The sequence below is a fragment of the Polypterus senegalus genome, chromosome 12 (genome assembly GCF_016835505.1).
Source record: "Polypterus senegalus isolate Bchr_013 chromosome 12, ASM1683550v1, whole genome shotgun sequence".
Classification (NCBI taxonomy): Eukaryota; Metazoa; Chordata; class Cladistia; order Polypteriformes; family Polypteridae; genus Polypterus; species Polypterus senegalus.
This window is the reverse complement of record NC_053165.1, coordinates 165,636,852-165,652,228: the sequence shown is the minus strand read 5'-3', so window position 1 is coordinate 165,652,228 and position 15,377 is coordinate 165,636,852. Positions and strand designations below refer to the sequence as shown.

At 47.2% G+C, this 15,377-nt stretch overlaps 1 protein-coding gene across 1 annotated transcript in view; it reads left to right on the top strand.

The window, feature by feature from the left end:
• LOC120540563 (urokinase plasminogen activator surface receptor-like) overlaps nucleotides 1-15,377 on the top strand; it is a 28,941-nt gene that overhangs the window by 729 nt on the left and 12,835 nt on the right. Inside the window, exons 2-3 of the mRNA XM_039771402.1 lie at nucleotides 397-537; nucleotides 14,196-14,234. Of these exons, the coding sequence (XP_039627336.1) occupies nucleotides 397-537; nucleotides 14,196-14,234 (180 nt within the window). The remainder of the gene's footprint in view (nucleotides 1-396; nucleotides 538-14,195; nucleotides 14,235-15,377) is intronic.

The following is a 15,377-nucleotide window of genomic DNA, read 5'->3' as shown; positions in this document are numbered from 1 at the left end:
AACAAGGACACGGGGACACGGCTGGAAACTTGTTAAGGGGACATTTGACACAAACATTAGAAAGAGAGCCACAGACACGTGGAATGAGTGGCCAGGAGGACTTTAGGGACCCCCAATACTCACTTGATGTTATTATGGGGGAGCTGAATGGACAGGACTTGGCTGAATGGCCTGTTCTCGCCTCTCTTTTTTGTTCTAATAACAGCTGGACTGGTAAGGCGCTATACAACAGAGGGACGGGCGGAGATAATAGTAGCCCAGCATTGTCATGTGTGCAACATTTGTAAGGCTCAGCGTAATCGAAACTCGCCTTGAAATGCATTCTGTATAACAGATGACTAGGAATGGCGCCACATGCCAGACTGACAGCAACCTTCTTCTCTCCCTCTTCTGCAGACGGCCAGTCTCAGAGTCGCTATGTTCAGAACTGTGCCAGTCCCCAGATCTGCAATGCCACCTTGTCGTTTCTCAATGGGACTGCCAGCACGACTTTCTCGTCCCAGTGCTGCTCCTCAGATCTCTGTAACACTGTCACAGGTAACGATGTCATCGATGTTGGTGGCTTTTGGGGTCTCCTTTATTTCTCAATTGTTTACCCTTCCTTCCTTCAATGCTGATGTCTTTACAACTGAATAAGTGGTGCCCATGTGCCCCCAGCATGTGGGCATAGCTGGTCCTCACACAAAACTCTTGCTGCTGAGTTTCTCCACCACCCTCTTAGTCCAGATGAGACCCCAATGACTGGCCACAGGAGGCCTCACAGTGACAACGAGGTGGGCAGACGGCTTAAATGATCGCCCAGTGATATGCCACACTGCCAGTTATCTGAAACTGAGATGTGACGACTCATTGTCTGACTGCCGTTGGGCAGGCTGGCATCTTGTGAGATTTCTGAGTGTCCATCTTCTGGATGTCCCCACACTGTCAGATGCTGCCACCCTTGAAGCTGGCCCTCCTTTAAGTGTTAAATTCTTGTGTATAGACGGACAGGATTAGCGTTGCTGGCATTCTCCCGTTGTGAAGATGCCACTTCCTTTATACAGTATTCCTGTTTTTCTTGACCATTCCAGGGTTTCCTCTGATTTTCCTTTGCTCCATTCCCCAGTGTTTTTAACAGCCACCTTGCATGACTCCCCATCAGTTTCGCTTCTTCTTCTTGGTGACTTGTCATCTGCTTTTCTTTGATAATGTCCCCAGCTGTCGTTATCAAATGTGTACGCTGGACATCAGCCAGCAGCTTTGTTTTCAGCCTTTTAGCAGCTGAATTGTAAGTACAAGTGAACCACAGCCTCGTAGTCTCGATAGTCTATCAGGGTATCCATGTCAGATACTGGTAGAACAGCGTGGGGCGCTATAAACAGTGCTGACCTGTGGGCTGCTGCTAAACAGAAAGGGTGCCAAGCTAAACAAAGCTGGCAAACGAGTCCCAAATCTACAGATTACAATATCTGAGCAGGGCAGGTGGCTGCAATTCCAGCAGTGTCCTGTAGAGGTCTCTGTGAACTTCGGCCCTCAGGTTGTCAAGTGCTGCCAGCACCACACCATGGGGTGTAGGGGGCTCTTCAGAGTGGGCATTAAAGGCATCTGGAGCCTGGTGGTGAGCTTGGCCTTATGCTCTGCACTGTCTCAGTGTTTTTAAAGTGCTGCATGTCACCATGTGATGACACCACTCGTCATGCTGCTGCCCCCTTGTCCTGAATGCTTTAAGGAGCGACATGTCTTAAAAATCCATTTGAATCCCACCGGATTAACAAGGAAGATCCACTGGACCACCAGGAACTGAAAAGAGTGACGATTGAGAGAGGAGTCTGAAAGGCACTATATAAAAGACAGGCTGATAGATAAACACAAAAAGTGCTATAAAAGAAACAGACAGATAAAGAGAGGCACTGAAAAGTGAGAGCTAGATACACAGAAGAAACTCTGCATGGAAGACAGAAACATGCTGTGTAAAATAGAGCGAGCGTGAGATGGAAAGATCCGGAAGATACAGCATAGCAGAAAGATGGACTGAGACCTTAAAGGCGCTACAAAGGAGAGAGGTGGATATATGAAGAAGAAGACGCACTGTATAATACACAATATAACAGATAAACACATAAAAGGCGCTATATAGCAGCAGATCTTAAGGATGCTAAACAGAAAGCTATAAAAGGACTAAAGCTAGAGACGGACAGACGGGTGGACTGACATGGAAGGCGGCCTGCAGTGTCACATAAGGATGGATCTGAAATGTGCCTTATGTGACAGATGTGACAGGCAGTTCATGAAACATCGACATGAAAGAACAGAAGACGGAGGTTTGAAAGATGCAATGCAACATGAAGACAGATGGATATGAAAGGAAAATGTAAATCTAATCTAATGTAAAATACAAAAGTAAATCTGAAAGATGCCACATAATAGAGAGCTAGAAAGACATAAAGGCACCATAGTAAATACAGACAATTGCAGAATGGAAATGGGTATGAAAGGCGCTATATACGACAGACTGTCACTCCTGAGGAGCCTCAGTGAATCCAATTTTAACAAAATATACCAGTATGTCAAGTGATGTACAGTAAGTTCATGACAATAGGTGGCATTACGTGGGGACAGGGACACTTTCTACTCACTTTGAATGGCCCCTTGCTGGAAGGCTCGGACCACAGAATGCAATGACATTTGGAGCCACTAGGGGGAGCCCTGCTAGGACACCTCAGAGAAAAGTCAGACTTGAAGTAACTCAGCAAACCAAAGGTCATGGAGTAAAAAGCTGAACAGGGAGTGAGAGACTAACTGGGAGACGGGATCTTGAGGAATGAGGTGAACTCTGGGGGTGCCGTGTGCTTCAGCATCTGTGACTAAAGTGGAGGGGAGCTGAGAAAGGGGGCCACAGGGTAGTCATTGACCTTCAGCCAATCAGCTTAGTAAACCGAGTCTCTGATGTCATCAACCAGGAAGTGCTAAGTCCAGTGAGTGTCATCATTCAAATGACTAACGTGACCAAGGCTTTATATTTGAAAATGAAACAAAGTCCCGTATTTGTGAGGTCAGGGGCCAAGTTTAAAGCTGGGTGGTTGAAAGTGAAACTCGACAATAGCAGATCAAGGCTGTTTTAGGGAGAGAAAGTGAGCATTCAAACAGAAAAGGAGAAGGGAGATGAACTGAAGGAGACATGGTAGACACGGGGCCTGTGGGTAAAGAAACCAAGCCAGCTACAGCCATCTTTGTTATTATGGCGTGCTTATGAAGGTCAGGCGTAGGAATAATCAACACTGCCGTCTTGGATTTTTTCAGTTCAGGACCTTGGAGTCGTCAGAGGCTGTGCGTCTAAAGCAACTTGTGACAACATCACCAACCCAGTGGCCAGCTTGTTCAGCTTGTTTAAGATGAGCACAACGTCAGCCATCACTTGTTGTGAAGAAAGCGAATGCAACAGCATCGGGAGGTCCCAGGGTCTGAGTGCCTCCTCGTCTTTACTGCTCCTGACTGCGCTGCTCTTCTTTTATTAAGGCAGACATCTCGTTTGTACAGGCCAGCTCCTGAGGGTCTCCTTTGATCCTGTGACCCTTGTCTCTCTGCTCTGTGCTTCACTTCCCCAGAAGGTCCAATCCGAGCGCTAAGGCTGTCAGCCTGGACTGCTATTCTGTCTTTGTATTTGGGCTGCTCTTTGATAAGGTGGTGGTCTCAAAGCAATGAGAAATTCAGTAACGTCAAACGAGATATGCACTCCCCTAAAAGAGTCACATGACCGGCCACTCCTGTTCAGGTCAGTTTAGCCATTTTGTTCTTTGTAATGGACGAGACGTTTTACTTAGGACACGATGTCAGTGTCACGGTCTCCATGATATGTCTGTGTCTTTGACTGAATTGCGTTTTCCTTTCAATAAAATATTTTAAAAAAGAATTCAGTTACCTTTTAAGTGCAGTATCAGTGAAGCCAGAAACACGTGCGACTTTTTGAGAGAGTATCCACAATCTTGGACAACAGGAGCTGCCAGCTTTGAAGTGATGTCATCAGCGTGACGTCACCAGGGAAGTAGGGGGTGTCGTTAGCCACGGGCACACAAAATAGAATCTCAGTAGTTCCCAAAATTCCTTCAACATCATGACCAGTTTTTATAGTTGAAATAAAAATCCAATGAGTCAAAAACAGTCCATAAATTCTTATAGAAATTCAGAATCCTAGACAAATATTAAACAGAGGCCCACTCGTGTACCTTCCTGACATATGATGAGCTCAGAACATGAAACACACGTCCATATTATGAGGTTCTGCTCAGCTTTATAACACACTGGTGAGGCCTCATCTGGAATCCTGTGAGCAGTTTGGGTCTCCATAAGGACACAGCAGCATAAGAGAAGGTCCAGAGAAGAGCGACTAGACTGATTATGGGGGGCTACAGGGGGTGAGTGATGAAGATTAAAAGAGCTGAGCCTTCACAGTGAAGAAGAGGACACCTGACTGGAGTGTTTAAAATGATGAAGGGAGTCAGACCAGTGGATCGAGATGGTGACTTTAAAATAAGTTCACGGGGACACAGCTGGAAACTTAAGAGTGAATTTCACACAAACATTAGGAAGTTTTTCTTTACACAAAGAACGACAGACACTTGGAATAAGAGACCAAGGAATTTGGTAGACAGTAAGAGTTTAGGACTTTCAAAACTCAACTTGATGTTTTTTAAGAAGAAATACGCGGACAGGACTGGCGAGCTTTGCTGGGCTGAATGGCCTGTTCTCGTCCAGAGTGTCTTGATGTTCTAATATGGCGTCTCCAAGTTCAACACGCCTTTGCACACTCCTAGCTCTTACCTTCCTTCTTTCCTCGAGGCGGCCGTTCTCCTTCACGGTTTGCAGCCACTGGTTGCATTTTAATTCTATCCGACTGCTCATTGGCTGTTAACTCTCACTGATAGACACAAGTGCCCGCCCCCTATGAGGACGTCAAAGCAGTTGGTCAAAGAGGTGCCAAATGAGCCAAACAAACAATTTAATGAAGGAGATGCGACTCATCACGGTTTCTGTTTATTGGACTATTTCATTAACTCTGTCAGTTTTCATATCCGCTGATGTTATTTGACCTCAATCTTTTTTCCATTTGAATTCCTGGTAATTGTCTTTTTGTTGGGATTTCAGGAATGGGGCAGCGTCACGAACTCAGAAACGTATGCACTCAGGTGGCTGATAAGATACTGTAAGTCTTAAACTGTTGTGGAAGGTGGACGTGTATCTATATATATAATTCACTAAGGCAAGACGACCATGGAAAGCACGCCGGAAGGGGCGTGGATTCACTAAGCCGCCGACAAGTGAGACACCTATGGCGCACGCAGGAAGGAGCCACACCCACCAACTCCAAGACCATTGGATACGACGACAACTCGCAGAGCCACGCCCACCAACTCAGACGCGACGACACAGAAAAAATGGCGTCATTTATATTCGTCAGTCGTAGAGGCAACACGCAGCTCCGACCCACGCTGACTGTTCATAGAGGCATGTTTCTCGCGGTGGTGAATCGCCACATACGGCGTGTAAAACGGTTTGCGAGGGGTATCCCATGGGATCTTTAAAATATTCCTTTACAACTGAGGTTAAAGCACAATGAAGTAAGCAGTCTTTAAAAACCGAGTTTTCGGTTACGACGCACGACCGCGTGACCATAGCAAACTGTTTTACACGCCGCATACAGCAATTCGCATCCGCGACAAACATGCATCTTCTTAGACGCTCCTGCACTTTGTACACACCGCCCTCCCACCTCGCTACCTGTGCCTCTGCTTCATTACCGTCTCACCTGCTTCACCAATGCAGGCCCTGCAACAGTCGAGACGCTCTGTCAGCAGCTGACCTTCGCTGTGCCCGACCGGTTCACACAGAGGCACCACACGGCGCGGCAGGACTATCTAAGAAGAGGCATGTTTGTCACGGATGTGAATCGCTGTATGCCGCATGTAAAACAGTTTCGAGGGTTTCCATGGTCTTAGACTCGGTGGCGGGTCTCTGTCAGTTGCTCTTGCGGCGGGCACATGACCAGGCAGTGTGTGTCCTTCGAGAGCGTGGGTGGACGCGACAGCCATCTAAGAAGATTCATATTTGTCGCGGATGTGAATCACTGTGTGCCGCGTGTACAACGCTGTATTGTATGTTGCCCTCTCCAGAGTTACATCTTTTCATTCACCTACAGTCGTATAAACAATGAAGTAAGCAGACTTTAAAAACCGAGTTTTCGGTTACGACGCACGACCGCATGACCATAGCAAACTGTTTTACACGCTACATACAGCAATTCGCATCCGCGACAAACATGCGTCTTCTTAGATGCTCCTGCACTTTGTACACACCGCCCTCCCACCTCGCTACCACCGTGGTCGGGGGTCTTGGTGGATTATATTTAGAAAGGCAGCCAAAACCGCACAGAACAATGAGACGTCTACGTGAGTCACAGCTGCATCTGGACTGTGTAAAGATGACAACGACTCGAGTGACGAGTTAGAGGTGGGCACATGAGCAGGCAGTGCATACTGGACGAGAAATCAGCAGACTAACATGATGGAGGGAGCGGGGTGGATGTCCTTCTCCTCTCTTCCCGTTCCACCCTCCGCACCTGAGCGCCGCACGGACGATTGTGTGTTGGTTTGTTCCGTGCATTGTTACAATGTTGCTTTTCTTGCTGATTTATTACATTACCAATTTTTCAAATGTTAATTTTCTCCCTGTGCTTAAAAATCATTAAAAAAACGGCCTGATTATGCGGCGTATGGTACACCACGGGTTGGCTAGTTTTATTTAATTGTCCAACTATTCATGTCCTGAGGCCATAGGGCATGTCATGGCAGCATTGGGTTAATGGGCAACCTCGGACATGGTACCATCCCTGCACAGACCCCTACCCAGTATCCAGTTCGAGGGTCCAGTTAGCTTGCACATCTTTGGGATAGAGAAGGACGGTTGGAGCATCTGACCAGTGACATGGGAAAGCAGACCCTGCTGTGCAGATGTACCATGCCTACTACTGTGCCTCCATGTTGCCCCTTTGTGCTACTACAATGTGGAGTTTGAAGGAGCTGAGGAAGGTCTGTACTGTGCCAAACCTGCAGGCTTCTCCTTCATGACAAAACAAGACAAAGTCCACCAGGCAAACCTGGGCATCCCCAGAGTGCCAGCCTGGGTCCAGGGATTAGCAGGTCCAGACGACACTTCAGTGTCACAACAGGTGGACTAGTGACACTCATCTGGCATCATAAACAGCAAACTGAAGACATCCAGCAAACACAGAGAGATACGGGCACATGGGCACAGACCAAGCAGATGAATGAGCACCCAGAGACGGCGTCCATCGTACTTCAAGTGTTTGATGCACCCTGGCATTTCTGATCCAGTGTGGGTTTCTGTTTTCCATCAAAGTGAGTCAGCTTCTCAGAAGGAAGTAACCTTAAGTCAATATTGCCAAGCGTGTTTGCCGACATGCCACTCCACTCCAGATTCTTTAGCTCCGTGTTTGGCTCCATGAATTCTATCTAATCTCAAGCCCTGTAAATTACAAGGAAAACAACCGCGTAATCTGGGAATGCCATGGAACTTCGTGGCCAGCCAAGATAGTGCCAGCCTGTGGCCCATACAGGACACACCCTAGGGGGCCCACGATGCCCACCACATTGTGTTCTAACCCTGATGTTCCACTTGAGTCCATATGGCAGCCCTAATATGACAGAGAAGATAGCAGGCCTCAGGCAGGCAGCGTGCTGCAGTGGTTAAGGCTTTGGACCTCAGACCCTGAGGTTGTGGGTTTAAATTCCACCACAGTCACTGTGTGACCCTGAGCAAGTCACTTCACCCGCCTGTGCCCCAAAGAAAATGGAACCGATGGTCTCCTGAAAGTTGCCAGTCGCCTTGGTAAATGTAAATCGTAGGACCTAAAATGATGATGGCTGTCTAAAGAGCCTGGTCACCAAAAATGAGCAGACCACAAGACTCCGTGTGCTCCTGCATGCCTGCTCCTTCAGCGGAGTGAAGTCTTCACAGAGTTTACTGAAGGACGACTCGACTGGGGACTACGGATATTCACAAGGCCTCTTCAGAGCACCAATAAGGGTCTATAATGGAGTTGGGTGGGTCTGCTAAAAGGTGGGCTTAGCAGTGAAAGGAAGACCTCTTGGGTTGGGCACCTCTGTGCACTCAGGGCCATCAGACTCGAGTCAACCTGTGACAGACACTCAGGACCCTCAATGCAGGGCTGACTCACCTCGATGGCCTGGAGCTTCAAGTGACCAGAAGAAGAAGGACAACTGGAGCAGACTGACCTTTTATGGGACTCTGAGGAGGCGCTCATGTCCTTCCTAAGATGTTGTGGCCTGTAAAGTAAAGCCAAAGGTCAGGCTGGATGGAGGGGTGCAAAGGTGAATTTGTGAATCGAGGGCTGCCGTGAACAGACAGGAGGAGACTCGAGGGGCAGCACAGGCTCATTAGGGACATGGGGACTTTGTGCTGTGACGCTGCATTGTTCTGGAGATATGGCGACGATAAGATGAAGCTGAAGGACACTCAATGTCATTTGAGCAGGTCAGCTAGATGCACGAGGAGAACATGCAGACTCCACCCAGGTAACTGCTGGGTATGGGATTTGAACCCAGGACACGGGACGTGCGAGGCAGACTGCTGTGCCAAAAAGTATACTCATATAGCGCCCTTCACCCAATACTGGCACAGAGTGCTCACAAAGATTACAAAAAAGTCCAAAGGTTTTGAGGGTCTGCATGTTGAACACATCAGCATTTTAATCTGAAATCTAGGAATACATTCAGCGACTTCCTTCATCGTAATGAGTAAAGGGCCGATAAGCCCGAGGTGTGTGTGAGCGTGTGTGTCCACCTTTGTGTCCATCACCTCCACAGTGGCTCATGTTAGCCACCACTCAGTCGTTTACCTGTCTGACTTCTGCAGGTGACCACAGTGGCATCTTTCACCCAGCAGTGATGGCCACCCCGCTGCTGGTCACAAGTCAAATGGAGTTTTAGTGAGCTGCTTCTGTTTATTCTCAGGTTATCTCTGGCGTGTACCTTTAGGGAAGGTCCTCGTCCTCCTCCTCCTCCTCTTGTCACCATGGAGATGCTGATAGGCGCCCACCAGTGTATAAATAGAGTGGAGTCGATGAGTCGCCCAACCTTCTGATCGACCGCCACTTCCTACTGGCCTTACAATGAACCGACTTCTGGGCTGCGCTCTCGTTTGCGCTCTTTTAGGTAAGTCTGACCTTCACGCAGAGGCTTGGCTCCTTCACGGTGGTCCTAGTGTGTGTGTGTCTGTGTGTGTGTGTGAGGTGTGGGTGATACGACAAATGAGAAGTGACACATGGACAGCAGGGGGCCTCACGGGTCAATGGCCTTTCAGCTTGTCCATCACCAGTCAGCCTGGACACACTGAGCCACTTAAGGCCCCCAAGGGATGCACCTGCTCAGGTAACTGGGCCGCTGACTTGTCACATGGTGGTCATTCTGTCTGTCACATGAGGCATCGCTGAAAGTTAGCAGCTAAACTCCAACAGACCCGTCCGTTGTGTCCCCGGATCGCATGGCGTCTTGGTTCGATGATAAGTGGTGCCATCTGAGCCTTTTGATGCAGGCATCGATGCCAGGTGGCTGACATCTCAATGAAAATCAAAGGTGCAAATTCCTGCCTGCTTGCTGCACCCATGTCTATGTGAATGGCTGTTCTTCTTTAGTTAACTGGCATCTCTACATCACCTACTTTGGATGGGCCAGGAGTTGCGCCAGCTCCCTGTGACCCTCTGATATGTACAGAATGAAATGAACTTGAGATAGAAGTGTGTGTAACTTCCATCTTTAATTCTTCACGGTGTGAAACATTTAGTAGAACAAGGAAACCGAGGAACCATGAGGAGGCCCACCATCAGTAGTGAGAAGAATGAGATGAGAAGAGGCTGACGCTCCTTTAATGGTGCAAACCAACACGTCTGCTGTAATGTGCCTTCACAGTGATTGACTTTCCATGAACCTGGGGCTGACATGCTGTTTGCTCTTCTTCACATGAATCTACTGCTAGGCCTTGATTGGCCAAACTGGGGTGGGTGGTGGCTTCTGTCAAAGTGGTAAACAAAACTGACCATCCCGTAGAAGGACACACCAGCTGGCTGGGGGTCCCTGATGACCCTCAGTTTAAGTTAAGGTGGCTTTGACAAGAATGGATGGTTAGATGTGTTATAAATCAGAAATGTTTGGGAAGTGCAGAAATAAACTCAGGCAAAGACAAAGGCTAAGCAGTCGGCTTATCAGAAGACAGTTGGAGTCAAGGCCTTGGGCAGAGGACGACCTGAAGAAAGCCCTGAGGAAGTAGCCACAGGAGTGGAACTCCTTCTTCATTTTTCAGGAGTACAAGACCCCTTAATAATAAATTAGTGGGCACTCCATGTAGCCTTGCAGTGTGAATGTTCAGATTAAGCAGAACTTCCATATTCACAATGAGGAGGACTCATTGTTCAGTCAGCTCTGGCACCACATTAGGTTGCCAATCAATGGCATTAGGTCTGGCAGCATTTTATGAAAGGCCACAGGAGCCCCAGGCCAGCTGATGGCAGCACAGTACTTATATGGCCGCCCATTCAAGGGGAGGGCATAGGGGTCAGGCCATTAGACAACTGCCCATCCAACAATGGGTGGTAGGACATCATCCCATAATGGCAATGGGTGATCAATTAGCTAGGGTGGGCCTTTTTGGGCTACAATGGGTTCATACTGTAGGGCAGTGTTCTCACCCTTTATGGTATCACGATCCAGTTTAACCCTTTCATAGTCTTTGACGACCCACAAGCAATTGATGAGGTGAGGATGATCATAAGAATGGGCTGGGGAATTTCATTTGAAGAACGGAGCACAAGAGTAAGAGCCAGGGTGGCACTGTCAGTCACTTAGGTGAGGCGCCCAACTCCGGCAGCAAGTGGCTCAAAAGTGAGTCATGACCCAGGGGTTAAGAAACACTCCTAGGGAACATCGTTTGTAAGGTATAAAAATATACTGGACGTACAAGTAAATGGTTTGGAATGACCAAACTATTGAATGATGTGTTAGTGGCATGGAAACATTTTGATGAACATGTGTATTAATATGTTTATAGGGTCCTTTCTGTCCTGAGTTCACTTATCAACACACAACATGGTGCCCTGACTTGGGGGTTAGTGTTACCTGACCTGGAAACTTCTGTCCCCCTCACCTGAAGAATGAATAAATCAAAGGGACAAAAAGGAGTGGTGACATGGCAGCTGGCTGGGGCTGAAAAGATTAATAGGGTCCTTATTGTCCTGTGTCCAGTGAAATTCCTCTTTAAAAATGTCAAGTTTCTTTTGTGTGTTTGTGTCATGGCTGTCCTGACATTTTTTGAGCCTGGACAAAGAGCTGAGAGGAGCAGAGAATTGGCATCTACCATCTGATACTCACCCTGTGAGGCCGAAAGAAACTTTTAATGTCCAGTTTTTGCAGAGAACGAAAAGTCACAAAGTTGTTTTAATAATCCTGACAACTCTTTTGGTGACCCCGAAGCTACTTGCTGGTTCTGTTTTTTTTAAAATTGTGCTAACTTTAATTGTTGTAATATTTTTAGGTCTGTTTTCGCCACTATTTTGGTTAGTTACAGGCGTTGCCATGTGGTGTATCCTGTTGCTAGGAGAGTGAGCAGCATGGTGGGAGGGTGGGCGTGTCCTCAGAGGTCATGACCTCCTGGTGAGAACACGCTGTTTCAAAATGGCGTCTCTCAGAGCACTTTTTCTTCCAGATTTTCAGGTAACAGAAGCCTTTTGTCAGAACTCCCTTTGATTTGTGTTTTCTGGCCTTCACTCTGTTTAGTTTTTGACTGCAATCTCTCAGTTTCGTTTTGGTGACAGTGTAAATTGATCTCCCAGTTTAGACCTTTTAGTCGACTTTTGATGACGTCTTTTTTATCCCAGTCCCATGATACAGAGCCTGGCACACTGGGTGCTCCTCCACGGCAGCACTTCCCGGTCCTTCAATCCTTCAATGGCCGTTTGTCAAACTGCACTGCTAAGCTGACCATCTGCACAGTCACGTTGAATCCCCTCAGATCTGCACATTGAGGCTTCACTGGCTTCTCTTTACCTGGTAACCCTGCACTCCCCTCTCAGATATCACATGACACGCCATGGTTACCAAGGAGCTGGGACTGACCGGGACTTCTGACCAATAAAAGAGGAGGGAGGTGGGGCTTTAGTTCAAATGCTCAAGCTCATTGGTGCACACATTAACTGCCACAAGTGTTTCATTTTATGTTTGGGACATTGTGAACGTACGACTAGATGACTGCCAAGTGAATGACATGCACGAGCCTTTGACTCGTGACTCGTTGACGTTTTGCTGTTCAGGTTGGGTCCTCATTCAAGCCCTTCATATCAGGAATTGATGGGATGTCTGCAGTGTATGAAAGTATGAAATTAAATGTGTTTCGCAGCCATGACATCCAACAACTTGAGACCCAGAATAGAGCATACTGCCCACTTTTAGATGAAGTGCTCATTTAAACAAGAGCCGTTCTAATCTCAGGCCATGTCCTGCTGTGCCACTGTCACTGTCACCTGTGAATTGTCACCTGTCAGGCAGGGACTTGTGCTGTGCAGTGCTGTCTGTAACTGTCAGGAGCCGTCTTGGTGAGTCAGGCCCCTCTGCAGCGGTCAGTGGACAAGCGAGTGAGCTCAGGCCAGAGGGTCAGCAGGCGCTCTTGTGTTCACTCGGGTTTGGCGAGTTTCTTCCTCTTTTTGTTGTTATTTGTTGACTTGTTGTTTAATTGAGGTCTGCTGCATTGGTGATGAGGAGACACAATGTAAGAGTGACAAGCAGACGCAGACAAAGATTGGGGACAACGTTGAGTACAATGGTGCTAGTGTTTGTCATGGATATTTGTGCAAACAAGAAAATGGCAGGCAGGAAAAGATATAAATGTATAAGAGTAACATGAGGAAACCAAAAAGAACTAAAGATGATAGCCGAGACTTCATCCAGAGTCCTCCAGCAAAAGCAGGGACCCCAGATGAGCCCCAAGCGTGACTCAGAATTGGGGTGTCTTTACAGGGCAGGGTCCTGCTGCCATCTAATGGATGCAAATCATGCTGCAAATAATCACGACTATTACTGTGCAACTCATCAATATTCATGAGCCTCCAAGTGAAAGCACATCCATCCATCCATCCATTATCCAACCCGCTATATCCTAACTACAGGGTCACGCACAGTGACATTTAAATGAGAAGAACTGAAGCTGAACCTTAAGATTTATTGCATGATGGTGATGCATACGATTGGACTGTCTTGACATGCCCGCTGAATTTTATCATGTGAAGTGTCACCACAGTGTGACAGTAGCTCCATGACAAAAAGGAACACGAGGGGCGCGTCAGTCGTGTAAATCAGGCATTGAGATTCTACCCCTTCATGCAAAAAAATATAAGAAAGGAAACAGGCGTCTAGTGTCCCAATTGTGCTGACTGTTTGAAAACAGCCATTTATGTCTTGTAGAGCCCAAAATCTAACAAGGAACGCCTCAGTGGCCCTTAACAGGCCGTTGTTTCTTGACAGCCCCCCAGTTTTGACTCTCTAAGACAAGAAAGGAAACAAAAAAAAAACCTTGTGGGGAGCAGGTGGAAGAAATCTTAGAAAAGGCAATTCAAAGAGAGACCCCTTTCCAGGTAGGCTGGGTGTGCAGTGAGTGCCCCAAAATGGGATAAAGACAACGCACAAAAACACAGAACTCGATGACCAAACTGTCACGGCCACCTCCATAACACAACACGACAGCACTGAGTGGCCAAGTGGCGACTCTCAAGACAAAACTCAAGAACAGATGACGTCACTCGCTCGATACACAACTATCACGTATGAGTAGAAGTCTCCTTAACGTACAGCAGGCGTGTACTGAAGGAGCATCGGCACAGCGCTGAACGCTCGACCGTCCTCTCCTGCCAGACTTATGTCGACGTTTTCATTTCTCTTACACGTCTTTTCCAGGGGTAAACATATTGCTAGGGAGGGCTAACGCCACACGTGGTGACCATGAAGGGAACCCAATGGAGGCACTTTAGGACCCTCACATGTTGACTTAGCTGCCCTTTTGGATGTTTGGCTCAATGAGGACTGTCACCCTCCAGCCTGCTTTCTTCTCATCAGAACTTTTCTTCTCTTCTTGTATTTCAGTTGCAGCTTCAACAGAAGACAAGCCTTCCAAACCTACTGGTAAGTGAGGGTTTCCTTCCTAGCAGTTCAGGGCAGCAGCCTGCTAAAAAGAGCTGGAGGTCCTCAGGCTTATCCAGGAGCGGACTGGGTCTCAAAACTGGCCCGGGCATCCTTCAGCGAGTGAGGTGACGAGATTGATATTCACTGTGATGAGTCGCTACTCGCTATGAGCCTATGACATGACTTTTCTCTAAACTGTTGCCAAACTTAAACTGTACACTCTTGTTTAGACACAACTTTAAATTCGATGACATGCTTAGAAATAAAATTGAATGAAGAATACAAATGTAGTAACACGGCTTACAGATCATTAGGGTACACGTCAAATGCCAATGTCATGTCCAAGTGCCAGTATACCCTATAGGCTCGTAGCTTACGCAGTTCACTGCTTTCAGCAGCCACATCATCAACAATAAAGCCATGTAAGTGATTACAGGTATGAAACAATTATTTTCAACTCAATAGTCAAACGGCTCATTTAAAATGAATAAATGATAACCGAGGTGATAATGAAAACCTCACCTGACTGAAACGTTCCATTAACTTAACGATAAACTAGAAATGTTCCTCAGAATTGGGGTGTCTTTACAGGGCAGGGTTCTGCTGCCATCTAATGGATGCAAATCATGCTGCAAATATTCACGACTATTACTGTGCAACTCATCAATATTCATGAGCCTCCAAGTGAAAGCACATCCATCCATCCATCCATTATCCAACCCGCTATATCCTAACTACAGGGTCACGCACAGTGACGTTTAAATGAGAAGAACTGAAGCTGAACCTTAAGATTTATTGCATGATGGTGATGCATACGATTGGACTGTCTTGACATGCCCGCTGAATTTTATCATGTGAAGTGTCACCACAGTGTGACAGTAGCTCCATGACAAAAAGGAACACGAGGGGCGCGTCAGTCGTGTAAATCAGGCATTGAGATTCTACCCCTTCATGCAAAAAAATATAAGAAAGGAAACAGGCGTCTAGTGTCCCAATTGTGCTGACTGTTTGAAAACAGCCATTTATGTCTTGTAGAGCCCAAAATCTAACAAGGAACGCCTCAGTGGCCCTTAACAGGCCATTGTTTCTTGACAGCCCCCCAGTTTTGACTCTCTAAGACAAGAAAGGAAACAAAAAAAAAAC